At 42.2% G+C, this 25,155-nt stretch overlaps 1 protein-coding gene across 1 annotated transcript in view; it reads right to left on the bottom strand.

Moving 5' to 3' along the window:
- Window positions 1-25,155, bottom strand: part of LOC121133870 (serine/arginine repetitive matrix protein 3-like) — a 69,224-nt gene that overhangs the window by 39,251 nt on the left and 4,818 nt on the right. The window contains exon 3 of the mRNA XM_040731027.1: window positions 24,999-25,104. Within this exon, the coding sequence (XP_040586961.1) occupies window positions 24,999-25,104 (106 nt within the window). The remainder of the gene's footprint in view (window positions 1-24,998; window positions 25,105-25,155) is intronic.

Here is a 25,155-nt window from a genome sequence, read left to right as displayed (position 1 = left end):
CTTGTTCAGATCAGCTGTCTCTGCTGGTTTTGCCAGCCCAGTCTTTGCCAATTTGCTCATTGCTCCTCTCTCTCTGTCACTGGGTTCCATGGGTTCAGTTCAGTAGGTAGAGGCAGAAAGATTATGGGTTCAAGACCATCCTTGACTATGGAGCAAGTTTGAGGACAGCACGGGCTACCAAATGAAACAAAAAGCACCCGTACCCCACAAAAATGAAGCGATCACACTATCAAATACTGCTTTTTTTTGCTTGTTTGTCTTTTGTTTGTTTTGTTTTTGTGACAGGGTCTTACCATGTAGCCTGGATGGCCTGGCATTCTCTATGCAACTAGGTTGGCCTTGGGCTCTTAAAGATCTACCTGCCTCTGCCGCTGAGTATGGCTTTAAAGGAATGTACCACCACACTTGGCTCTCTCTATGCCACCCATTATAAAGCTAGAGTAACCAATACAGCTGCCATAAACTTAGTCCCGAGATAAAAGGCAAAGTTATTTTGTTTTGTTGTGTCTTTTGTTTTTCCAGACAGAGTCCTCTGTGTCGTCCTGGCTATTCTGGAACTCACTCTGTATGCCAGGCTGGCCTCGAACTCACAGAGATCCGCCTGCCTCTGCCTCCCGAGCGCTGGTATTAAAGGTGTGCGCCACCACTTGACAAAGGCAAAGTTTAAGATAAAAAGAAATTGCAACATTTATGTATTCAATTATGTACATATTGCCCCACATCATTTCAAAATACAAAAGAAGTCGCCTTACTGAAAGAAGTACAGTATTGAAGGAATGAAAACTAGGAGTAAAACAAATTAAGTCTGAAACTTGGAGTTGGAGTTTTCTTTGGGCCACCAACCAGATCCCAAATAAAGACACGGAGACTTATTATTAACTATTATTAAGAGCGCAAGGCCAACCTAGTTACATAGATAATGCCAACCCTGTTTCTATTCACCTTTCTGTCATTCTGTGTGTCCCACTCTCCTGCTTCCTCCATGTCTGTCTGTCTGTCTGACTATCTGGTCCCTCCATCTCCCTGATGTCTCTCTTTCTTCTCTGGAGTCCAAATTCCTCTCCTACTTACTCCCCCTGCCCAGTCCTACCTATACCTCCTCCCTCGTTAATGGCTGCTCAGCTCTTTATTAGACCAGTCAGGTGCCTTAGGCAGGCAAAGTGAAACAGCAACACATCTTCACAAATGCAACATATCTTTGTAAAGTTAAGCAAATATTCTGCAACAGAAGCTAAAATACAAACCATGATACCCTCACCCCTTAGAAATACAAAGATAGCTAATAGCCTCGTGGCGGTTTTAACCTGCACTCCAACAGTCTGTGGACCTGTAACCCTGGCAACAGTTAGACTCAGGATTACTTTAAGTTGTGTTGCAGCCTGACAGTGGGCTCCGACTCCAACCTAGCGCACTCCCCACCCGCAGAAGCCGTCCTAATCACCTCCTTGAGTTGCCCTGAATCTAGGACTTGCTGCTATTGAACGGTCTTCACAATCTCTTGCGTCATAAGTATCTGGTCCTTTGCCCTTTCTTTGCACACACACTGGCTGAACCTGGCTGGTCTTGTCCTTGGGCTCATCTCTGAGGGCCTGGCAGTCTACTGAGGGGATCAGTCAGATGCTTTCCCCTCTCTGATTTTGCAGTTGTGGCTAGGAGCTGCATCAGGACCTGGAACTTCACCCTCCCCTGCAGGGTTGGGGTCTTCATGGCATCTGCTGGTGCCAGGCCTCTTTTCTCCAGAGAAGGTCTTGAAAGCCATTCTCTATTTCTTGATCAGTGAGTTTTGACATGGTTTCTTTATTGGATCAATAATTAGGGAATGCACTATCTATCTTTCTCTTCTTCATGGCAGCTTTATGAAGGCTTGGAATGTTTCTAGGAGTCACCACCTCATGGCCAGCAAGCCTTAGTGTTTCTGCTAGACTTTCATGTATTTCTTTCAGCTGCCTTACGCTGGCTGAAAAGAGTTGTCTCAGCACCTACTTGTGGGAGCACGGCTCCACAAAATAGTCTATTCTCAATGAATGACTCAACAGCCATGAAAGAAGTCATCCCAGCATATGCTGCAATCATTCAGAGCTGAACTATAAAAGCACAGCCAGCAGGGCCCAATGTATCATCTTGCCCATAGGCAGAGAGTCTATCAAGAAAGACTGTATCAAGTTCACAGTGAGACAACCACTGAGCAGTACAGAATGCCTCGGTGAACACTGGATCAAGATCAGTAAGTGGAGGTTGAACTCCTGATTTTACAGTGAGTATAGCATGTCCAACTGGCAAGGGAGCTTTGCACTGCATTTTATTGTGGTTGTCTAACTATGTAATACATGACTCCTAAAGCCATTTTAATTACAAGACATCTATGTTGAGGTGTGGTCTCAAAATTCCCTGGGCCCCAGGGTGCAGGGTTTCCAGTCTTCTGGAGTATAGTGCCTTGGTTTGGAGAGATGATGCAGTATAGGACTACTCTTGCTCTGTCACAGAGCTGAGGAAACCTGGTAACTTATAAAGCAAGATGTTGCCCCACCTCACGCTGGTTTGGCAACAGTGGCCAGATGTTTGACATAATCAGCATACTTTGAGTGCTTGATCTTGTTGTGAAATGGCTATTATGACAGCAGGTGAGTTGTCTAACTCAAGTGGTAGTACCATATCGTCCATCTTTGGATCACACAAAAATTTAGGAATGGTCCTCAAGAATTGTTTCACTAGAAGAGCTTCAGACAACTAAACTAGGAATGGAACCAATGAGCAGCATCGCTGTCAAGCTACGGCCAGAAGGAAGCAAGGACAAGGGTCACTCTTCCCAAGCACATTCTCAGAGATTTTCTCACCTTTTCCTGGGCAGTCCCATGAAGACTCTGGATCTAAGGCATGGATTCAGCATGTGTAGCAATTTTCTTGGAATGGAAGCATTTCTTGCTAGAAGGAAGGGGGGGGGCTCGTGAGACTCAAAAGGAACTTCACAAGTTCATAAGACACACAAGGGTCCTCCCAAAGCATAAAGGCAGCAAAAGATTGCTGGGCACTCTCCAATTTTGCCATCAGCCAAGTTGCCTGCAGAAGACTCGTTGACCTGCAAGGAGCCTGGGAGTCGTGCAGCAGCTGGGGTGAGCTTTTGGGTGCTATAGCTATCTTTGAGTCATCCATGGCTCCTGTGAGTAACCCTCCCCTATGCTCTTGTAAGCAACACTAATACAGTGTCCCAAGTTGGATTTTGATGGAATTGTTACTTTGGTCTGGTACGTTATGTTTCTCCAGGATAAGTCACACAACAAGCATAACCAAATTGGAATTGGTGTCCTGTAAGGATGTACGAGAGGCTTAGGAAAAGTCCCTTCATTCTTAAGTGTGCCTTAGGACAGACTGGGCAAGATGGCTCAGTGGGTAAAGATACTTGACCCAAAGCCCGATGACTTGTGTTCAATACCAGGACCCAGAAGATGGAAGGTGAAAACTGAGAGCTGAGTCCTACAAGTTGTTTGATTTGGGAGTTCCTACACACACACACACACACACACACACACACACACACACACACACACACACGCAGGCACACACACAAACACACACACACATGCAGCCATGCACGCACTCACACATGCACATACACACACACTCACATACACAAGCACACAATGCATGTACACACATGTACAGAATATATGCACATACAAATAAATAAATGGAGGGAGGTACAAGACAAAGTACCTTAGGAAGTGCGTTTTCCCATCTGTTACTGTGTGGAATGATGAGGCCTACTGCAGTCAGGGGCTTGCTTCAACACACATAGGAAACAAAAGTAATAGACTAGTGAGGAGGAGACAGAGCCAGAGTCCCTGAATTGAGAAAATCTCAAATCCTACCCTGGATCTTTATTTCTAGTTCTCCATGCTAATCTAAGTTGTTTAAGTCAGAGTTTGGAAGTTCATTTGAAGACAAAAAACAAAAATCTAAAATGACACTTCTTTGATGGTCTCCTTCAAACTGACCGTAGCTGGCACCAGAGTCCTGGCTCAAGACCTGGTTCTGGGTCCAACAGTTCATCCTGGTCACTCGTCCCCCAGTGCTGAAAGCCCTGGAGGATTTATTTTCAGTGTAGACATACCAGGAAGAATAAAGAGTCTAGCAGTCTAAAGTCTGTCTTTGAGGTGTTAGTGACAGCTTTGTGGCTATATACAGAGAAGCGCCAATGTCGAGGAGATTGGCATAGCTAGCAATCCTGGAGAGACTGTGGTCTGTTTCATTATTATCTTGGGACTGGCTGTGGGGAGATTTGTCAGGGCCATGGACATCACTGCTGCTTGGGGGGCAGTTTGTCACATGTGTGACTTAAGATAACCAAGGGAGGGGGTAGCCCAGAGAACAGCTCAGAGAGGGAGACATAGGCACTCGGGCATGTGGCTGGGTCTTCCTCCCATCTGCCCCCAGCAGAATGTCCTTCAGGTCTGTTACAGCTGGAGGGTACCCTCATCCATGCGGTTAGCCTTTTGTTTTGAAAGCATGACTTTAATTGTGTGAGTTATAGGCTCTGACGTTACCATCTTGATTTTATGATAGTTTTAGAGACTGAGTCCAGGGCTTCACACATGCCAGATAAGCCCTCTTCCACTGAGTTGGTCATATAAAAGTCTTTAATGCTTATACATTGAATTCCCTCACTTCGTCCCTTTATGGTTTCTCCGTTTATCATTTATTGTCCAAATTCTATGGAGAAATCCACCTACACTTATTTGTATACTTATTTGGGACCTGAAAGGGACAGGGTCCTAGTTACTCCAGGACGGCCTTGAAACTCACCGATTCCCAGGCTTCCACCTCTGAAGGGTCGGTACTATATGTATATTCTACCATACCTGGCTCCTTGTAATTGTTTTTTATGTCTTCACCTCAGAATTTAAAAGTATTTGCCCCTGTAGATGAATAGTGAATGTTTAGGGTAAGAAGACAGCTTTCTTTTCACTGCTTACTTTTATGTAGCTTAAATCATTTATATGAGTACACATATCTTAAAATGTTTGGGTATGTGTAGCTGGGTGGTGGTGGCGCATGCCTTTAATCCCAGCACTCGGGAGGCAGAGGCAGGCGGATCTCTGTGAGTTCGAGGTCGGGCTAGACCAACAGCCTCCAAAACATACAGAGAAACCCTGTCTCGTAAAACCAAAAAAAAAAATGTTTGTGTATGTGTACATGTTAGTGTATATGTACACATGTGTGCACAGGCCAGAGGTCAACATCAGGGGTCTTCCTCAGCTGCTCTACATTTTTTTGAGGCAGGGTCTCTCACTGAACCTAGAACTCCATGATTCAGCTAGACTGGCTAGCACTGAGCCCCAAGGACCTGCCTGCTTCTGTCTTCCCAGTCCTGGGATTACAGACATAAAACTGTGCTTGGATTTTTCTTGTGGGTTCTGTTAGGTCTTCATGGCAAGCATACTCCCAAACGAACCATCTCCCCAGTCACTATGAGTGTATAAAAAATTTAATTTAAAATACTAATACACAAAAAGTCCCAGCATCAAAGTTTAATTATTTCTTCCCAAAACAGCCAGTTGTATCAATGTTCCTGGTGCTCTGTAGTTACAGTGGTGGGCTTTAGGTAATCAATTCAGATGGTTTACCACCCTGATGAAGTTGAAATATTAATCCTAATATCTCCTACTCAAGAATATCCAATGGGTTCCTTGTTATATATCTGTTCCCAAACTACTGAGAGTGGCTCTTTTAAATTGTTTTGGGACATAACTGAAGGTCCAATCTGGACTAATATGTAGAGAGGAAATGTCTTTTCTATAAACAATAGCAAGAGAAGGGTGTGAAATTATGACCCCTGTGTCACTCATACATCACTCTAACTCTACTATCTTTCTTCAGATTAACATCAAAGGCTTCTAATTTACAAGTTCTGTATGGACCTTATTGTGAACATTGTATTTGTTGGAAAAGTCTAGTGTGTGAAACAGTATTTGTTCAAACGCCATCCAAGAGGCTTGGAATAGAGTTTATTTGGCAGAGCATTTGCCTGGCATGTACCAAGCTCCATGTCCCATCCCCACTGCCACATAAAACTGGGTGTGGTGGCGCAGCCCTGTAATTCCAGCATTTTGGAAGTAGAAGCAGGAGGATCAGAATTCAAGTTCATCCCTGAGTTCAAGACCAGCCTGGGTTCCATGAGACCCTACCTCAAACAAAACAAAGGCCAGCAAAACCTTTCCCCGACACCTGTATCAGAATCATCAAGTTTGGATGTTTGATAAAATACAGATTTCTCACTCCAATCAAAGCTACCAACACAGAAGGTTTGGGGATGAGTTCTACACAATACTTCCAAAGAGAAATCCACTTAGACTCTTAAGTGGTGGCATGTGTGTACAATTGGTTCAATGGTATAAACTTTTAAAGAAGGGACCGTTAGGGTGGGAGAAATGGCTCAGCAGGGTTGAGCAATGGTTGATCTTCCAGAAGACCTTGGTTTCTATTCCTAGCACCACCATCTGCAACTCCAGTTCTAGGGGACCTGACACTCTCTGACCTCCGTGTGCACTGCATACATGTGGTGCACAGACATACAAGCAGGCAAAGCACCACATATATAAAATAAAATATAAGTAAATCTTTTTTTTTAAAGGAACTATTCCTGTTGGCTTCCTGGAATCAGTAAGAGACTGACATTAGATCAAATCAACACACCCTGAGAGTAGTAGGTGCAAATAACACACCTCTATCTGGACAAGACACAATACCTATGGAAGGCAGGTATTTAAAGCATGGTCAAGGGTCTAGATTCAAAGTTTTAATACAGAACAGTGTTTGCTAGGTTTATGGTCAGGTTGAAAGATCTATGTTCAGGGAGAAAGACTGGCAGGTGTGGGACTTGTTGCAGATAAAAGCATGTCTGATGAGTTTGATCACACAACTGTCCTGCACAATTTTAAATGAGACATGGATTGGAATAATGTCTTCAAGTGGTTCTCAAACTCTAATAAGAACAACAGTATCGCTCTCAAGGGCTCTTCACTTAGAGGGCTCGGAGGCAGGGCCCAGAGATCTTCAATTCAAACAAACACAGCGGGGTGTTTTCTGCAGGTGGTGCACAGAACACTTGGAGAACCACTTGAGCTTTTGTTTTTGTTTTTGTTTTTTTACTTGATAGAATGTCCTGTTAGATGCTGTGGCTTGGCTTGCTGGGTATAGCATCAAAGGTTACTTTAAAAAAAGAAAGAAAAAAGGGCTGAACTGCCCATCTAAGCAAGAACTCAGAAAACAGCTGCTGGGACATGCAGACATTTCTAACTCTCTGCTGAGTTTCCTGGAGACAGAAGATGAAACTCTTGCTTTCCTAACTGCAGAAGACACCACACACAGTTGGTTCGGTATGCATTCTAACCTCTAGAGGGCGTGCAAGGGTTTCCTTACACAAACTCCTCTGCTGTGCCTTGGGGGTGGGGAGGATGGCCCAGGTGCCTTATACAGGTCAAGGACACCCTGGGGGTTTTATTGCTAAGGGTGGAGCTAAGAATGGCAGGTGCTAAGTAGTAAGGAGCTTTTGCTTAGCCGTAGACTGTCCTTTCCAGCTGGCTCCTACTTAAGACTTCCGGGTCTTAAAACAGTTCTCAGTGGTAACCTGAACTGGATTTGTTAAGATTCTTAAAGGAAAAAAAAAATTCTGATACTTGCTTTAACAATGTTGTCTGGCAGTGGGTGAAGCAGCCCATCTTAAGTCTGAACACAGTAAGTACAGACAGGCACTGCCAGGCTCTGAGAAAGAACTGTGTCGTGGATAGAAAATTCCAAGAATTACTAAGAAAAGATAACCCTGGCCATCCTGGAACTCTGTGTAGACCAGGCTGGCCTCAAATTCATGGATGAGATCTGCCCGCATCTCCTCGGTTGCACACCACCACACTGGCTTTTTGTGTTGTTTTTGCTAAATGGATTTGATAGGATTCCTACTCCAGGAAGCTAAGGATACACAAAGCTGGAAGATAGAGAATTTGATCAGATACAAAGGGCTGGGGATTCTCTTAACTGATTAAGCAAGATTCCTGCTAACCTGGGCTAGTCAGACCCAAACCAGGACAGGCACCAAGGTCAAGACTTACTGTAGACAGGTAAAAAAGTTTAGCTAAAGTTTGGTGAAGCCGACAGTCCTGGTTAGAGGTAAAAGAGAAAGTGTTCTTTTCCCTTTGGTTTTATTTACTGTTCCTCCCTAGAATAAAATTAAAGTGTAGCCCCAAGGGCAAAGGACCTGGAGGACCTGTTTCTACACAGACCTTTGTCTTTAGCTCCGGCTTAAACTTGAAGATCTGCTTATTTTAGCAAATTGTTGTGGGGGATAAGAGTCAAATTCCTAGCCTGGGGGGAAATAGTAAATGACATCTACAACCCCTATTTATATGGTAGGGGTGTCCACATGGGTGGGAAGTGAAATATTTAGAGGTCCAGTATCCAAATTCTTTTTCACACATAGGACAATCTACATGATACAAGCATTCCTGGATTTACAATGGGGCTATGTCCCAATGAACTCTTAGTAATCTGGAAATAGTGTCAAAATGTATTTAATATGATTCAGCTTCCCAACATCATAGCTTACCAACAATCTAAAAGATTGCCTGCTTGTCCTTGAGACTGTGTGGCTGGCAGAGAGCTGTGGCTCCCTCCCACTGCTTAGCACTGGGAGACAATACCACACTGCACACACTATCTAGCCAGAGAAAGCCTGAAGTAAGGTTCCTGTTGAATGTTTATGGCTGTTACACCATTGTAAAGCAGAAAAATCCCACGCTGAATCATTTTAAGTTGGGAGTTACCTGTAAAGTGTGAATGTAGATACCCACACGTATTCTGATTTAGAAGGTATGTGTCTAAACACTAACCCTTCAGTTTATTATTTCAGACCCAAGAAATAGGTTCCATAACATGCCCAAATTTAGCAAGACTCCCTAGAAGGGGTCACAAACAAACTAACCCTGAAGTGCTTATTGTGAGACTGCCCTGTGGGTACAGTTCCCGCCCAGAGTATGAGTAGAGCAGGCCTGAGTTGCCCATGGAGTGTTTAGCTACTTCAGTGTTTGAAATAAACTCACAAAGGAGAATGTAAGACTCCTTTAGGAATGAGAAAGACTCAGAAAGGTGAAATAACTTGTCTAAGACAAAACTTCTGGCAAGGCAGAGCTAGGAGTACTAATGAGGTCAAAAGGTGAACCTTCAAAATCATTCCTATCATTTTTAGCAGTGCGTTATAACCCGTTTCCCTCAAATGATACGTGCTGAACTTATCAAAAGAACTTCCAAAGTCACTTTTTAAAATAAAGATCTTAGCCGGGCATTGGTGGCGCACACCTTTAATCCCAGCACTCAGTAGGCAGAGGCAGGCAGACTTCCGTGAGTTCGAGGTCAGCCTGGTCTACAGAGTTCCAGGACAACCTCCAAAGCAATAGAGAAATCCTGTCTTGAAAAACCATAAGCAAGCCGGGCGTTGGTGGCGCACACCTTTAATCCCAGCACTCGGGAGGCAGAGGCAGGCGGATCTCTGTGAGTTCGAGGCCAGCCTGGTCTACAGAGTGAGTTCCAGGACAGCCTCCAAAGCCACAGAGAAACCTTGTCTCGAAAAACTAAAAAAAAAAAAAAGAAAAAAAAAAAGAAAAAGAAAAACCATAAGCAAACAAATAAATAAATATCTTATACCTCTATTTCAGGCCTAGAAACATCAGGACTGACTGGCCAGTACCAAGGGTTTTCACAAGTCATGCTACTATAAAAATCACGTTGTCTGTGCTACCTACCAAATAAGTATGGTCATCTTGCCTTTGTCAATTCAGTGCTGCCACTCGGCCCCTGCTACTTGGGGGCCCAGTTAAACCCACTACATTTCATTCATCCAGTTGAGCGGCAGCGTCTCCAACCCTAAGGTCTGCACAAGGAAAGGGCAATGACAACAAAGCTCTCTGAATATGTTGGTGCTCCTCTCACCATTTTGTGTCTTTTAGAATTATTGAAGGGCGTGAATTCTGGTCCTTCCCATTGTGGAGGATTAGGTTTTACACAGGGTACCTGTTGTGGTTTGACAGAAAATGGTCCCCATTGGGAGTGGCACTATTAGGAGATTTGGCTTTGTTGGAGTAGGTGTGGCCTTGATGAAGGAAGTGTGTCCCTGGGATGGGATGGACTTCGAGGTCTCCTAAACTGAAGCTCTTCTCAAGCTATGCTATGTGTGGCGTACAGTTGCTTCTGCTGCCTGCAAATCAAGATGTAGAACTCCAGGCTCCTTCCCCAGCATCATGTCTGACCGCATGCTACCATGCCACCCTCTATGACAATTATGACTTAAACCTCTGAACTGTAAACTAGCCCTAATATTTTCCTTTATAAGCATTGTCATGGTCATGGTGTCTCTTCACAGCAACAGAAACACTAACTAAGGCAGTACCCACTCTACCATCTCAATTTCCCCGAGCTTTAAAATCCCTTTATCAATACTAAGTCAAGGGATATGAGGCGTCTCCAGCTACTTTTGAGTAGAACATCTTTTGACAAATGCTTCAGTTAACCATTCAAACAGACTTTTGATACCTTTTTAAACTCTGTCAGCTTCCATACTGAATCTAGAATCTCCACTCAGTGGGCCAATATTAATAAATCCAGCCTGATTCAATTTTATGTTCCTTCCATTATCTGACACCCCAAAAATCCATTCCCATACATATTTCCCAGATTTCTGCTTGAATAAATTAGCAAATTAATTAAGTTCTTTAGTGGTACACATACATACATGCTGGCAAGATAATACACATAAAGTAAATAAATCTAAAAAGGATGTTTTAAAAAGGACAAAATTAAGATTAGAACATGCCTGCTCAGTCTGGACCCATTCTAGGGCAGGCAGTATCTCCAAAAGTGTAAAGGACTCTGAGTAAAATATACGGCTTTGCCAAGAGTGAGACTTTCAGCCGGGCGTTGGTGGCGCACACCTTTAATCCCAGCACTCGGGAGGCAGAGGCAGGCGGATCTCTGTGAGTTCCAGGCCAGCCTGGTCTACAGAGTGAGGTCCAGGACAGCCTCCAACCACAGAGAAACCTTGTCTCAAAAAACAAAAACAAAAACAAACAAACAAACAAAAAAAAAAGAGTGAGACTTTCTTTCCCTTCCCAGGATAGTGACTGGAAGGTGTAAGGATATAGGCAAAACCAAATTTAGTTTCTCCACCGGCATTCTCACAGTGCAAAACAGCTGTGCCCCTGCACGCACCCCAATCAATGAGTTCTGCAGTAGATTCTCCAGGAACCGCCAGCAGCAGACTCTGACTCCACTCATTTCTGGGTGGTATGCCTGGAAACAGTGTCGGGTTCCACAGGCAAGGCTCTGCTCCATCAGATGCTCCTGACTTCAGGCGCCAGTCTGCAACTTCTGAGCAACTGTGTTTATAAATCAAGATTTCAAAGACTCCCTCCTCCAGAGGGGCTCAAGGGACACTGTTTACAGTTACCCATTGTTAAATATAAGATATAAGAAAGGATACAGAGCTGGGTGGTGGTGCACGCCTTTAATCCTAGCACATGGAGGCAGAGGCAGGCAGATCTCTGTGAGTCTGAAGCCAGCCTTGTTTTCAGAGACGTTCCAGGACAGCCTGAGCTACATTGGAAGACCCTGTCTTGAAGTATGTTCATAGGAGGGGTGGGAGTGGAGCACAACTAGAGGCTGGATCTCTGTGAGTTCAAGACCAGCCTGGTCTACAGAGTGAGTTCCAGGACAGCCAGAAGTGTTACACTGAGAAACCCTGTCTCTAAAAACTCATCACATAGTGGCCTACATGAAGTTATATCTCAGAAAAAGCCAAAAACATCTTCCATTCTCAAAGGGCATCTTGTTCATGCACTCACATAGAACACATATTTAGACAAGTGATGTAATCTTCAGAAATTAGAAAAAGACATGTCAACTCCAGGTGGGTAAATGATTAAGCCTAGGGCAGAGTCAAAGAAGTCAAGAATGTCACACAAGACCTGAAACTTCTTACTTGGTGAGTATCATACTTGGGCAAACACTCATACGCAGCTTCAAAACTGAGCCCCAGCCTATAGGGCAGAAGACACTGAGCACAGCTCTCTCTCTCTCTCTGTCTCTCTCTCTGTCTGTCTGTCTCTCTGTCTGTCTGTCTCTCTGTCTGTCTGTCTGTCTCTGTCTCTCTCTGTGGTCACAGAAAAGCTGATGCCGGGTTTGCTTCTCTTGTTGCTACCTTTTCTACCCCTCCCTCTTTGAGCCGAAGTCCACACTTTCCTCAACACTCTAAGTTCTGAAGAACATGGTACAGACTATCCAAGATGCTCCTATGACAATAGCAAAGCAAAGTGTACCTTCAATGCAGTTGTATCTTGCCTGTTTGTACGTGTGTGTATATACACACACAGTTATTTGCAAGTTATTCAGCACCAGTTTTATTTCAACACAAACTTGGTGTTGAAATAGTCATAAGGCAAAGTTATGAAACAAACATTACAGAACTTACTAGATTTACTGATACTCATTTTAACATCTAACGTATTTCAAGATTTTTCTTTTTCTTTTCTTTTTTTTTTTTTCTTTTTTTTTTGGTTCTTCGAGACAGGGTTTCTCTGTGGCTTTGGAGGCTGTCCTGGAACTCAATCTGTAGACCAGGCTGGTCTCAAATTCACAGAGATGTGCCTGCCTCTGCCTTCTAAATGCTGGGATTAAAGGCGTGCACCATCACCACCCAGCCTAGATTTTGTTTTTTAAAACTATAAACATGGGTACTTTATGTGCTTAGAGACTCTAGACACTTAATCTGACTTTTGTGAGGTTAATTCTAGAATTTCTACTGTTCTTCTATGAAAACCCCATAGAGTTCATGTTCATCAGGCAGTTCTACTTCCATATTATATATTTCAGCGTGTCTCAAGCACAGGATAGATTTCAGACTCCTTCTATGAAGCTGTAAAGCATTTTGCATCTCACTTTCAACAGATACCAAAATAGCTCTTAAAGTTAATTATACTTAGAATTAGAGTCAGGGTTTTGTGCCAAACACCCAATGCCTAACCATTAATTATTATTTTCTAAGAAATGAAAGTACAGTAGAAGCTGTTAAGTACATGTTAAAACCTGGTCTCCACCCCAAGGCTTATCCTATAAAACCAAATCAATTTAGATTGCACAGTACATCAAATTAAAAGCAAGGCTAAACTTGAAAGGCACAAAGTTCATGGACCTTTCTGTAAATCTCTAAGGAGTTACAAAAAGTCTCACCGGAGTTTATTGGTATGAAAGTAGAATTTTGTGTTTCTCTTTAAATCTTCTAACAATCCCACTGCTCCTATTCTAGGATAGAACACTGAATTCAAGAAAATGCCACAGGAAACAGCTATCCCCTCTGGGTGCAGGGACAAAGGAGATGAAGTCAGAGCACAAAATCCGCATCCACGTCCCATTCTAGTCACAACACCTAAGATGCACACTCAGCCTCTATGCCCATCAGCGGATGAGTAGACCAAGAAAATGAGCAGTGTACATACACAATGGAGAATTATCTGTTCATAAAGAAGGAAAGTCTGTCCTGCACAGCAAGATGGATGGAAAGCTCTGGAGGACATATGTTAAGCAAAATTAACTAGTCATAGAGCGACAATTATCACTCATTCTCTTGTCATATGTGGAAACTAAAAAAATAAAAGTTGGGACTGAAAATTGCACAGTGGGTAAAAGCACTTGTTGTTCAAGCCTGACAACCTGAGTTTGATCCCCAGAACCCACAATGGGAAAAGAGAACCAACCCTCCAAACTTGTTCCCTACACACACACACACACACACACACACACACACACACACACACACACACACACTAATATTTAAAAATATTTAAGGTGACCTGAAAGTATAACATTTCTAGGCACTGGAGACGGTGCTAGGGAGAGCAGAGGACAGAGCAGTGCTGGATATGATCAATGGGTCTGTACTGGCTGGTTTTGTGCCAACTTGACACAAGCTAGAGTCATCAGAGAGGAAGGAGCCTCAGCTGAGGAAATGCGTCCATGAGATCCAGCTGTAGGGCATTTTCTCAATTAGTGATCAATAGGGAAAGGCCCGGCCCATGGTAGGTGGTGCCATCCCTGGGCTGCTGGTCCTGGGTTCTATAAGAAGGGGAGTTAAGCAAGTCAGGGGAAGCAAGCCAGTAAGCAGCACTCCTCCATGGCTTCTGTGTCAGCTCCTGCCTCCAGGAACCTGCCCTGTTTGAGTCCCTGTCCTGATTTCCTTCAGTGATGGACAGCAATGCTGAAGTGTAATAAATCCCTTCCTCCCCAGTTTGATTTTTGGTTATGGTGTTTGATCATACCAATAAAAACCCTAACTAAGAAAGGGTCCTACTGACATTTATGGAAAAATCATAGTTTATCCTATTAAATTTTAAATTGATATGTTTTTATAATGACTGAGCTAAGCGTGGCGGTGCACATCTATAATCCCAGCCTCAGAGTAACATTATTGGTGTTTACAGAAAATAGACCTTGTGGAGAGTTGAGATGTAAAGCCATGGGGTAGGAAGCCCGGAAACTTCTCCAGTAAGAGACATACTTAGATTAACAATTATGGGGTAATTACTTAAGTCAGGGCTAGCCAGCAAGAAACAAGCAAGGCCAACAGCTTCATAATTAATATAGCCTCCTGTGTGTTTATTTGGGACTGATGCAGCTCTGGAATCAGGCTGGCAGGAAGGCTTCTCTTTACATAATGGTGATCAGGAGTGGGATGATGAATTTCCACGTAGAACGACAAAAGATTTAAGGGAATTTTAGAAACAAAAGAACGGAGAAAAGCATGGGCTTTTTGGTAGCAGCATTTTTCTCAAGTGGGCTCTGTTTTGCTAGCAACAAGCAGAGACTCAAGTCACTCACTTAAGGGAGTCTTCGAGTCTTCCTGACTCAGCATTAAAAAAAACAAAAAAACAGCAAGGTTCTTTTAAGAGGCTCTACTAACAATTGAAAGGTGTGTAAGCACAGCTGGAAGTGGCAGTGACTACATCTCCAAGCCGGCAGCTGGAATCACGCTTACGCCAGCCATCTTGGAAAAACGGCAGTTTAAACAGCCGCGGTTTCAACAGATAAGACACGTGGCCAGAAAAACATAAAGATTTACAGTAAAGTCAGACTTGGATGAAGAAAAACCTCTAAATGTTTACAGTGTGTTTAAAACTATACATAAGATTGAGATACAAAAAGAAACGACATAGTGGTAAATAAATAGAGAAGCCGGCTGTGGTGTCGTACGCCGGTAGGATTTAATGCAGAGGCAGAGGCAGAGGCAGGCGGATTTCCAAAGAGAAACCCTGTCTCAGAGGAAAATAAATAAAAGTAAAAGAAATAGAATAATAATAATAGATAAATAAATAAGCCACGCAAAGATGGAAAATACACAGAGAGTCTGGATACTGTATGCTATTGTGTTTTTCAGTTTTTTGATTGCTCAGGAAGGAACAGGTGTTAAAGTACACTTGATTATAAATGCTGCTGAATTAATTCAACTTATATCTTTTGAAAATGCCTTGACTTCAAAATTTAAGTATAAGGATATGTTACTTGGGAAAGGAGTTTTTGTTTATGTTTCTACAGAAAATGAAAATCTGAGGATTCCTTCCAGGCTTCTGTGGTTTGATGAACCAAGACCCCTGGAAGCAGTGGACCAAGTGTTCCAACAACTGAAACAGCTAAGATGATGCAGTCTTACAGACCCTGAAACTAAGGACTTATACAGGTTTCTGAGTTTTGTCATGATCCCCATGGTATAAACAGCACCCCCTTCTAGCATGAAGCAGTTTGGAATGAGCGACGTCCTAATTCCCATCTTGTTTATAAATCTTTGTTTTCATTTAAATGAGGTTGTTTATAATTGGCTAATGATCACAGCCAATCTTTTTTTATGGTAAAAAGGGGAATTATGGTATGGGTATGGTTTTTCATTTATTGATACAAATTCAAGGTCAATTTTGTGATGCGTATATTTCTCCTCTTGATTAAGTATTGTGCTTATACTGTTCTTTTAAAACATAATACATAATTAAATACAGACTATAGATAGTTACTTATAATAGTCAGAACTTATAGTTAGGTTAGTTGGGTTTTCTAGATATACAGAGATATATTTGAGATAGACAGTCTTCAAACGTTTCAAAGACCTTCAGAAAATGGCATTTAAGATGGTTTAGGGTTTTTCTTGACAATGAGAAATGTCTGCTCCTGGCAGCACCAATTATGTCTGAGATGGGCATCAAAGAAACTCATTATCGAGTTTGCTTTCGACATGGCAAGATTAGCCATTTGGGCAAGAAACTGCTCTTGTCTGGACTCTTTGACTGTTGCTCTATAAACTGGACATGCAGGACCCACAGGAAAGTGACTACTGAACTCAAACAGTCCTTCAGGGTTCCTGATTCATGGAAGAGTCTACGAGACTTTCTAAAGAACACAGAAAAATGACTGACAGACTGCCAATGAAGACGGACAGTTTAAAATTTCCTGCTTTGCTGAGAAGTGTTCCAGACAGACTGTGGCCTATGGGCTGAAGATGGATGCCCCATTACATTACAGAAAAACTTTGGGTGACTGTCTAGGAAGCGAGTGTCTCTGTCAGTTCTAGTGTTTATATATTATCCTTCTGTGGTCTTTGATGGAGTTGAAGACAGATAGTTATAGTTTTCCTTAGTTATGATAAAAGATAAGCTACATATGTAACTTTGGACTCACAAGGATGAGATGGATATTTTCTTTAAATCTTGCTAAATGTTGATAGACAAAATATTTCTTACTTGATAACTGTTCTGTTATATATAATTTGACAATGTTAAAGTTAAGACCTTTCTTTTTGTTTAGACAGAAAAGAGGAGATGATGGGAAAAGTCCTGTGTATTTGTCAATAAAGCACTGTTGGCCAATAGGGAACCAAGATAGGTGGGACTAGGAGTCTAGGAGGACTCTGGGAAGGAGAAACACGAGAGTCGAGATGTAACGCCATGGGGTAGGAAGTCCAGAAACTTCTCCGGTAAGAGACATACTTAGATTAACAATTATGGGGTAATTACTTAAGTCAGATCTAGCCAGTAAGAAACAAGCAAGGCCAACAGCTTCATAATTAAAAAAAAAAAGAAAAAGGAAATAGAACTTGTTAAAACAACAACAACAACAAAACCCTAAGTATTATTTGGATCAGATAAGAAACTCTTAGAAACTTACTTAGGTCCACCAGTCAACTATTAACATTGCTGAACTATAGATAAAATTATCTTTTGTCACAATGCTTATTGTTTTTTCAGTGTTTAGTGACATTTACTAAAGACCTAATGGATTCGGGACCCATACTATTGTGATTATTGCCATAGCCTCTTCATTGAACATATTGCCAGAACATAAAAGGCTATTACCAATTAAATTATTTTAGATGAAAAATGGATTCTAAAAGAAAATAATCCATGTTTCTTGTAAGAAGATAATAAAATAATCTGTAAATTGAAAGACAGTAATAGACAAGCACTTCATGATGATTTTTTAAAAAATTATTTATTATGTACACAGTGTTTTGTCTGCATGTATACCCACACACCAGAAGAAGGCACAGGATCTCATTACAGATAGCTGTGAGCCATCATGTGGCTGCTGGGAATTGAACTTAGGACCTCTGGAAGAGCAGCTAGTTCTCTTAACCCCTGAGCCACTTCTCCGGCTCTATATGGTGATTTTTAAAAACACCTTCTGGAGGCTGAAGAGCTGGTTCAGTAGTTAAGAGCCTATTCTGCTCTTCCAAAGGACTGGAGCTCAGCTCCCATCACCCATGTCAGGTGGTTTACAACTGCATGTAACTCCAGGGTATCTAAATGCCTTCTTCTGGCCTCAGTGACCCCCCAGTACAAACAAATAAATGAATAAATTAATTTAAAAGTAAAATAAAACAATCCTTCCTTGAGTATAAAATATAAAGAATTCATGTGAATTGATGAAATAGAAATATTATAATAAAGTGATGGAGAGATGGCTTAGTGGTTAAGAGTACATGCTGTCTTCCAGCAGACCTGAATTTGATTCCCAGCACCCACATTTAACGGTTCACAACTGCCAGTAATACCAGCTCCAGGGGCATCCAATACCTATGGCTTCTGTGGACACTTGCATACATATGCAGGTACACATATATACATAATAAATTATACTAATAAATATTTAAATAAGAAATACAATAAATATAGGTGGATAGTGCTTTAATTTGTCTTGGGTTGCCATAGTGAAATACCACAAACTAATTAGTGTAAAGAGCACAGGAATTTCTCAGTTCAGGGTTGGAAAGTCCAAGATCAAGGTGCTTGCAGATCTAGTACATGGTGATTTTGTGTAACAGTTTCCTCTGAGATTAAAACATTCTATCTTGCAGGAAAGCTCCTTAAATAGGAAGGTAAACTCAAAAGAGCTTCAGGAAGTTCCTGAAACCAATCATATTCACAACCTCCTCGAAAAACAAAACAACTACAAAACCCAATGAACTTTGACAGTCCCTCTCAGACTGCGCAGAGCTAAGCTGCAGAAAAGACACAGGAAAGTCATACTACAAAGGAGACTCTGATAGCTGTAGCAGTAACCCTGAAAGAAGCAGAAATCAACAGAGCTGCCAGGAAGAGGTTTAGACCAACTGAGACAACTGGGGAGGACACTTTCCAATCCATTGAGCTGTCACAGTGTGTTTCAGGGTCCCAGCTTTGTGAGCTGTCTTGATGGTGGGCTGGTGTGTGTCTTGATGACGCAGCTGTCTTTGAGTCATTTCTAAGCTCACTGTATTTCTGGAAGTAACCCCAATAAAACTCATGGTTCACCAAATTGGACTGTGGTGGTATCTTTACTTTGGTTTGTCGTGTGTTTCCTATCTAGGGTGAGTACACATGTGTGTTGCTTCTCCCCAGAAAATGTTTTGTCACACAACAGGTGAGGACTCACTCTCTGGTACACAGGTACTATGGTCCAGCTGAGTCATCCCAAGATCTTTCTGGTACACAGGTACTATGGTCCAGCTGAGTCATCACAAGATCTTTCCCGAGATATTTGTATAAAGGCACTAATCTCATTTGTGGTTAGATTATTTTAATTATCTCAAAAACCTCACCTCCTAAGACTATCACCTAGGGGCTTACGAGTTCAGCACCCAAATTTTGAAGGATTACAACACTCAGATCAGAGCAGAGAGAGTATGTGGGGAAAGGGGGTCAGCCAAAGAAACACATTTTGACCCTGCAGCCAGAACAAAGAAATGTACCCTGACCCTGAAACCAGTGCCAAAGAAACACACTTTGTCCCTGGAATCAGAGCCAGTGAAAAGAAATGCACCCTAGAGCCAAAAGACTAAAAAGGACCAGAGAAAGAAACATACTTTGGCCCTGAAACCAGAGCCAAATCTGACCCTAACCCTGTGAAGCAAACTAGCCAATCCCTGAGCAGGAGATTAAAATCTAACCAATCCCCACCCTGGAAACCCTATATAAACCCTGTGTCTGTTCAGCTTTTGGCTGTTCATGCTACCCGTCTGTCCTCAGCCGCTGTGGCAGAGGGCAGCCACTCTCTCTGGATTCTTCCCTCCTAACAAACCCCTTCGATGAGCTTTGGGTGAAGATCTTCTTTTGCAGTGGAGCAGAGACGTACCCTAGGCAAAGCAGAGCAAAAAAGGTTGTAACACTTCTGTAGGGGAAACCTTCCCCTGGTAGAAAGGAGTTGCTACATTCCACTCTCCCGGGAAACCTTCTCTTGCTGGAGCAAAACTGCTACACTGGGCAAACATCCCCAGCTGGAAGACCCTCTCTTGCTGGAGCTGAGCCGATACACTGGGAAGCCCTGAGGCTGGGCTGTAAGCTGCTATGCTTACTGTGACCTGTGGTAGTCCTTGACTCCCAAGCTCCAGGATACCTTTCCATCTGAGCTGTGTAACACTCAGTATTCTGTGGTTCCCGAGTGCCAGAATACCTGTCCCATTTGATCCATACAAAATGCCTACAGAGTATTTGAATGGCTCATTGAACAAACTTATTACTAAAGGCTTATCATCAGTGGAATTTTAAAATAATTTCAAATAGGAAAAAGTTTAAATGCAGATGAAATATTGAGGATGGCACAGTGGAAGTGGTATCTTCCAATATTGCTATGGTAGATTAATATATCTTTATAGAAACAATAACTATTTTCATCCCATGATTATGGTTTTGAAAATTAATTCTAAGAATGGGCACCAAAAGATGGTAATTAGCTTTCCATCTCTGTGGTAGCAGAAATAACCAGCTTTAAGAGGCAGGCTTTATTCATTGATTCTTAAATTTTAAGGTAATATATAAAGTAAAGGGTTTTAGTAGGACAGCTTTTCACATACGGAAAGGTTTATTTTGGCTCATAGTTGTGTAGGTTCCAGGGCCTAGTGGCAACACCAGAATACCATGTGACAAGGGGGATCTGCTCACCTGGTGGTGACTGGGAACCAAAGGAAGACAGGATAAGATTGGGATCCCAAAATCCCCTCTGAGGGCATGCCCCCATTGACCTAACATCTTTCCACTTCATTTTAGGCTGATTTTTATTTATTTTCTTTTTTTTTGAGAGAGAGATAATAGCTAGCTTCAACTAGCCTCAAACTCATCACGTAATCCTGAAAACCAATGAACTCCTAATTCTCCTGCCTCCGTGGTAATTCCTCCCAAAGTACTGGGATTACATGGGTGGCCACTATGTCCAGCTCCACCTTGCAGAAGCCCCATGAACTAGGGCCCAAGCCTCTACAATAAGGGACATGTTATAGTTATACTGTGGAATGTTTATAAGCTGCATATTTAGAAATGAAGTGCTTATTATTTATAATGAAAAGTTAGAATCAGCTGCTAATAAGAGATTAAGAAGTGAATTATGGTATTCCATTCAATAGACAGTAAGATAGTATACAATTCTGTAAGAATACTGAAAATACACTATAGAAGAAAACGATTCAGTAATGTGTTTTAAGGAAAAAAAAAAGAAAAGCAGAAATGCCTTTATTGAAAATAAGTATGAAACATATTCTCCTAAAACTAAAAAAAGAAAAAGAGCTAAAAACAAAATTGTATCAGACTATGATTACAGTATTTATAGATGAATGGATTGTCCAAATGATGGAGCTTCTTTGACATTCATGCTTCCCATTCATGTGAATAACAAAAGCTCACCCACTGAGGAATGGCTTCTGAGGGTAATCATTTTGCAAGTAGCCCACTTCTGCTTCCATTTTTCCTTTGTTGGTCTACTGAATTAGGCAGCTCTAAACTTTAAGGACTAGAAAAGACCTATCAAGTGGATATATTCAACACAAAAGGAAGAAATGTGAATTGGACACACCACCCAACACCCACATCATAGTCACCACCAGAGTCCCACGCAGAAAACTCCTGAGCCAGCCGCTCCTCCCAGATGAGGTGAGGATGTTGACCAAATTCTCAGCGCTGATTTTACTTCAGGCTGTGATTTCATAGCCTGGATTTTGTTTGCATAAGTGAAGTCAAGACAGGACAAGTCTAAAGACATATCATTTTTCAAACTATCAAAATGCACCCTCACATTTGCCTGTGGTTTCCCCTGCTATGGCATTAGTGTCAGGGCTACTCTGTGCCTGCCCACCACCGCTCCCTCACTTCCTCTCCTCCTTGTGAGCCTTCTGCTTCAACTTCCCAGGTATGCTACAGCAATTATCTTCCTTAAGATTCATTTTAAGACACTGTCTTATTTTGAGAAAAAAAATGCTAACACCGCAAACAAACATTGGCCACTCTGGGTTAAGCAGTGCCAAAGGACTTGATCCCCTGTGTGCTTTAGAGCAAACTTGCTGCTCTTCTGCAAGAGCAAGGCTTATGCCTTTCCCTGGTAAAGGAACAAAAGAGAATCAAAACTAGACATGAGAAAATCCCCAAGCAGAAGGTGAACCCTGATTTTTTTAACTTCTCCTCTTTTCATGTCAATCAAGGCAAACAGAAATTCAATTTTTAAGTTTGTTGCAAGAACTAAGAAAATTTTTTGAATTAGGAGCTAAGAGTATAAAACATGTGACACAACACATGTTTGATATATATAAGACCCTGGGTTCCATTTTCAGCACCACAAAAATGTAAAAAAATAAAAAGGTAAAAAAAAACTTCTCTGTCTACTGCAAAAGACTGTGTTATTAGCTAGATTATTACAAGAGGTGAACTGTATCTGGTTTGTCTGCAGACAGCAACAATGACATAAGCAGACAGCTGGGGATACATGCCAGACAGGAAGCACTCTTGAATGCAGACTGGATTCCCATTCGCTGAGCTACACCTGCCAGACTGGAAGGCCCTGGTACTTCAGTTATGAATGAGCACATCCTGTTCAGGGCTTTCAGGCCTTAGGAAGCAGGCCTTTGGCTCCACCCTGCAGTGCTGGCACAGAATCTAGTCTGGGCTGACTTCCCTCCCCAGCTTGCCTGGCACTGCCTTCCCAGTGCCATCCAGCCTCAAGCCAGAGTGTCAAATTATATAGGACACCAGTGGCCTGAAAGTGGTACTACCCTTCCCTCCCTCCCATGCTAGAGTTCCCTTCCCACCTCTTTCCCCAAGCCACTTCTATTTCCTTCTGTTTCTACTCTGCACCACACTCTGGAAAAGGGCTTGTAAGGTTGACGAGTAGAGAAGAAAACCCTAGGACCAGTTTGTCCTACTGACCATGATTCTGAACTAAGAACATGTGAGGCTCTTAATAATTTTAACTTTGTGAGGGGATGGAGAGATGGCTCAGAGGTTAAGAACCCTGGCTGCTCTTCAGGGGACACAGGTTCAATTCCCAGAACCTCCAAGGTAGCTTACAACTGTCCAGCTCCAGATCTGATACCTTCACACCAATACACACAAAATAAAGTTAAAATTTAAAAATATGGAATAATTTTAATATTGTGAAAGAAAACGAGTCAATTAGCGACTTTGACAAAGACATATCATATGAAGGCCTAGACCTTTCCTTGGGCCTTGAACCCCTACGCTGACCTACTTTTCATCAGTATATGATCCTAATGATAAAATACTAGGGCAACCTCAAATTGGTTTCCTGAATTGACTTGATTTTAGGTCTCCAGGCATTAATCACTGTTTTCAGTAGTTCATTCTAAGTTTTGAGAAGAAAAAGAAATGGAGAAAGGGAAAACTTCAATTTTCACCTATTTCTCAGAAAACAGAGAAAGAAAATAAGAATATAGGAGTGGGAAATTATGATTTTCCATTTTTTTCTAGTAAGATACTAGAATAGATGCCCTGGCTGACAGTAGACACAAACAAGCTCTTACTAAACAAGGTCAAGGAAGCACAACTTTAAAAAGAGCATTTCCCAGTACTTCCAGCTCCACACGTCCTGTATGTAGGGGAGGGTAGAGCCGGGGCTTTGGTGTTCCACAGTGGAACACTGCTACACTGTGGGGTAAACCTAACAGGAACTCCAGGGGACATCAAACAGATATGTATATGTCAGAAGGAGGAGAGTGGAGCAGAAAAGGTTTTGAAGGAATGATGGATGGTATTTTAAAAATTTCAATGAAAAACGTATTTGCAGACATGAGATTCATGAAGATGAAAAACAGAAAAGTCCATCATAGTCAAATTGCTGAAAGCAATGGCACAATGCTTGTCTTGAAAGCAGTGAAGAAAAATGACATATAATTGTAACAGACATATCTGACCAACAGCTCACTTCTCAAGAGAAACTATGAAACTAGAAGAGAATGGAAAAATAACATTAAATATTGAAAGAAAACAAGTAAAACATGAAACCCAGAATTTTCGTATTTTATTTTGCATGTGCTTATTATACGTGGGTATGCACATGTCACAGCACATGGGTAGAAGTTAGAGGAAGGCTTGTGGAAGTCGATTTCGCCCTTCTATCTGTTGGGCCCAGGGAGCAAACTCAAGTCATCAGGCATGGTAGCAGGGGCCTTTATCCACTGAGCCATCTCTCTGGTCCTAGCTCAGTATTTTACATCCACTGAATGTAAATTTACATTCAAATGTGAAAGCAAGTAACGTGTAAGTTTTTACATAAAATGTGAGAACTAGTGGCCAACAGAACTGCACTCTAGCTTTAAACACTCAAGGGAGTTATTTAAAGGGAATTAAACAGAAACTCTGGTCCTCAGGAAAGAATGAAGAACACCAAAAGTAACGAATGTCTGGGTAAATCAGGATGGTTTCTGCTGGCCATAGCCTCTTACTTTCTTTATAAATTATTTGTTTAAGACTAAGTTTATAGCATTGCCATAGGCAGTCTATTAGTGGTAAATGTCTTATGTAAAAGACAAGTTTCTCAGCCGGGCGGTGGTGGCGCACACCTTTAATCCCAGCACTCGGGAGGCAGAGGCAGGCGGATCTCTGTGAGTTTGAGGCCAGGGCTGCACCAACAGCCTCCAAAACAATACAGAGAAACTCTGTCTCATAAAACCAAAAAGGAAAAAAAAAGACGAGTTTCTCATGGGATTCCTATGTGATAACATTCATCTTATGGATGGTTGAAATCAGGACTTTGTACTCCTGCCTATTCTAGCCTGTTCTCAGCATTACAGACTTGTTTTGAGAATAGACTGAGTGGGATTTTGGCTGGAGAATGGAACCTTTGAAAACTACAAAAGGGGAAACTGAGAGGATCTATGTGGCTGGCAGGAGCATGGATACAGGCTTAAGAACCTATCTGAGGTTCTGGCAGAAGGGGATAAACAAATGTGATAGGCGTAGTCTTCTCCCTGCCTGCTTTAACTTTTCCCCTCTATGGTAATTGCCATCTTTTATAGAAGTGACAAGAATGCCTCTGACTTAGGGAGGACTTGCTATTTGGTCTCCAGTCCAAGTTAGAGGTGAGCAAAAGACAGGTTTGGGAGATTCTGAGGGAATTTACAGGTGTGAGACGTGCCCGTGATCTGGGAGGGTGCATACATCACCTACCTGAGTCATGAGTGCCTGAAGACTAAGGGCGATGGGAGCTCTGGGTGGACCCCGCGGCCTGACTGAGTACCTCAGGTGCTGACATTCTTGGTGAACACTGAGTGTCCTGGAATTTGGCAAAAGAAGACACAAGGAGTGAAGAAGGGTGTTGCTGGTG

The sequence above is a fragment of the Mesocricetus auratus genome, unplaced genomic scaffold, assembly GCF_017639785.1.
Source record: "Mesocricetus auratus isolate SY011 unplaced genomic scaffold, BCM_Maur_2.0 Super-Scaffold_100024, whole genome shotgun sequence".
NCBI lineage: Eukaryota > Metazoa > Chordata > Mammalia > Rodentia > Cricetidae > Mesocricetus > Mesocricetus auratus.
Note: the sequence above shows the minus strand (reverse complement) of the source record. Positions and strands in the feature narration are given on the sequence as shown.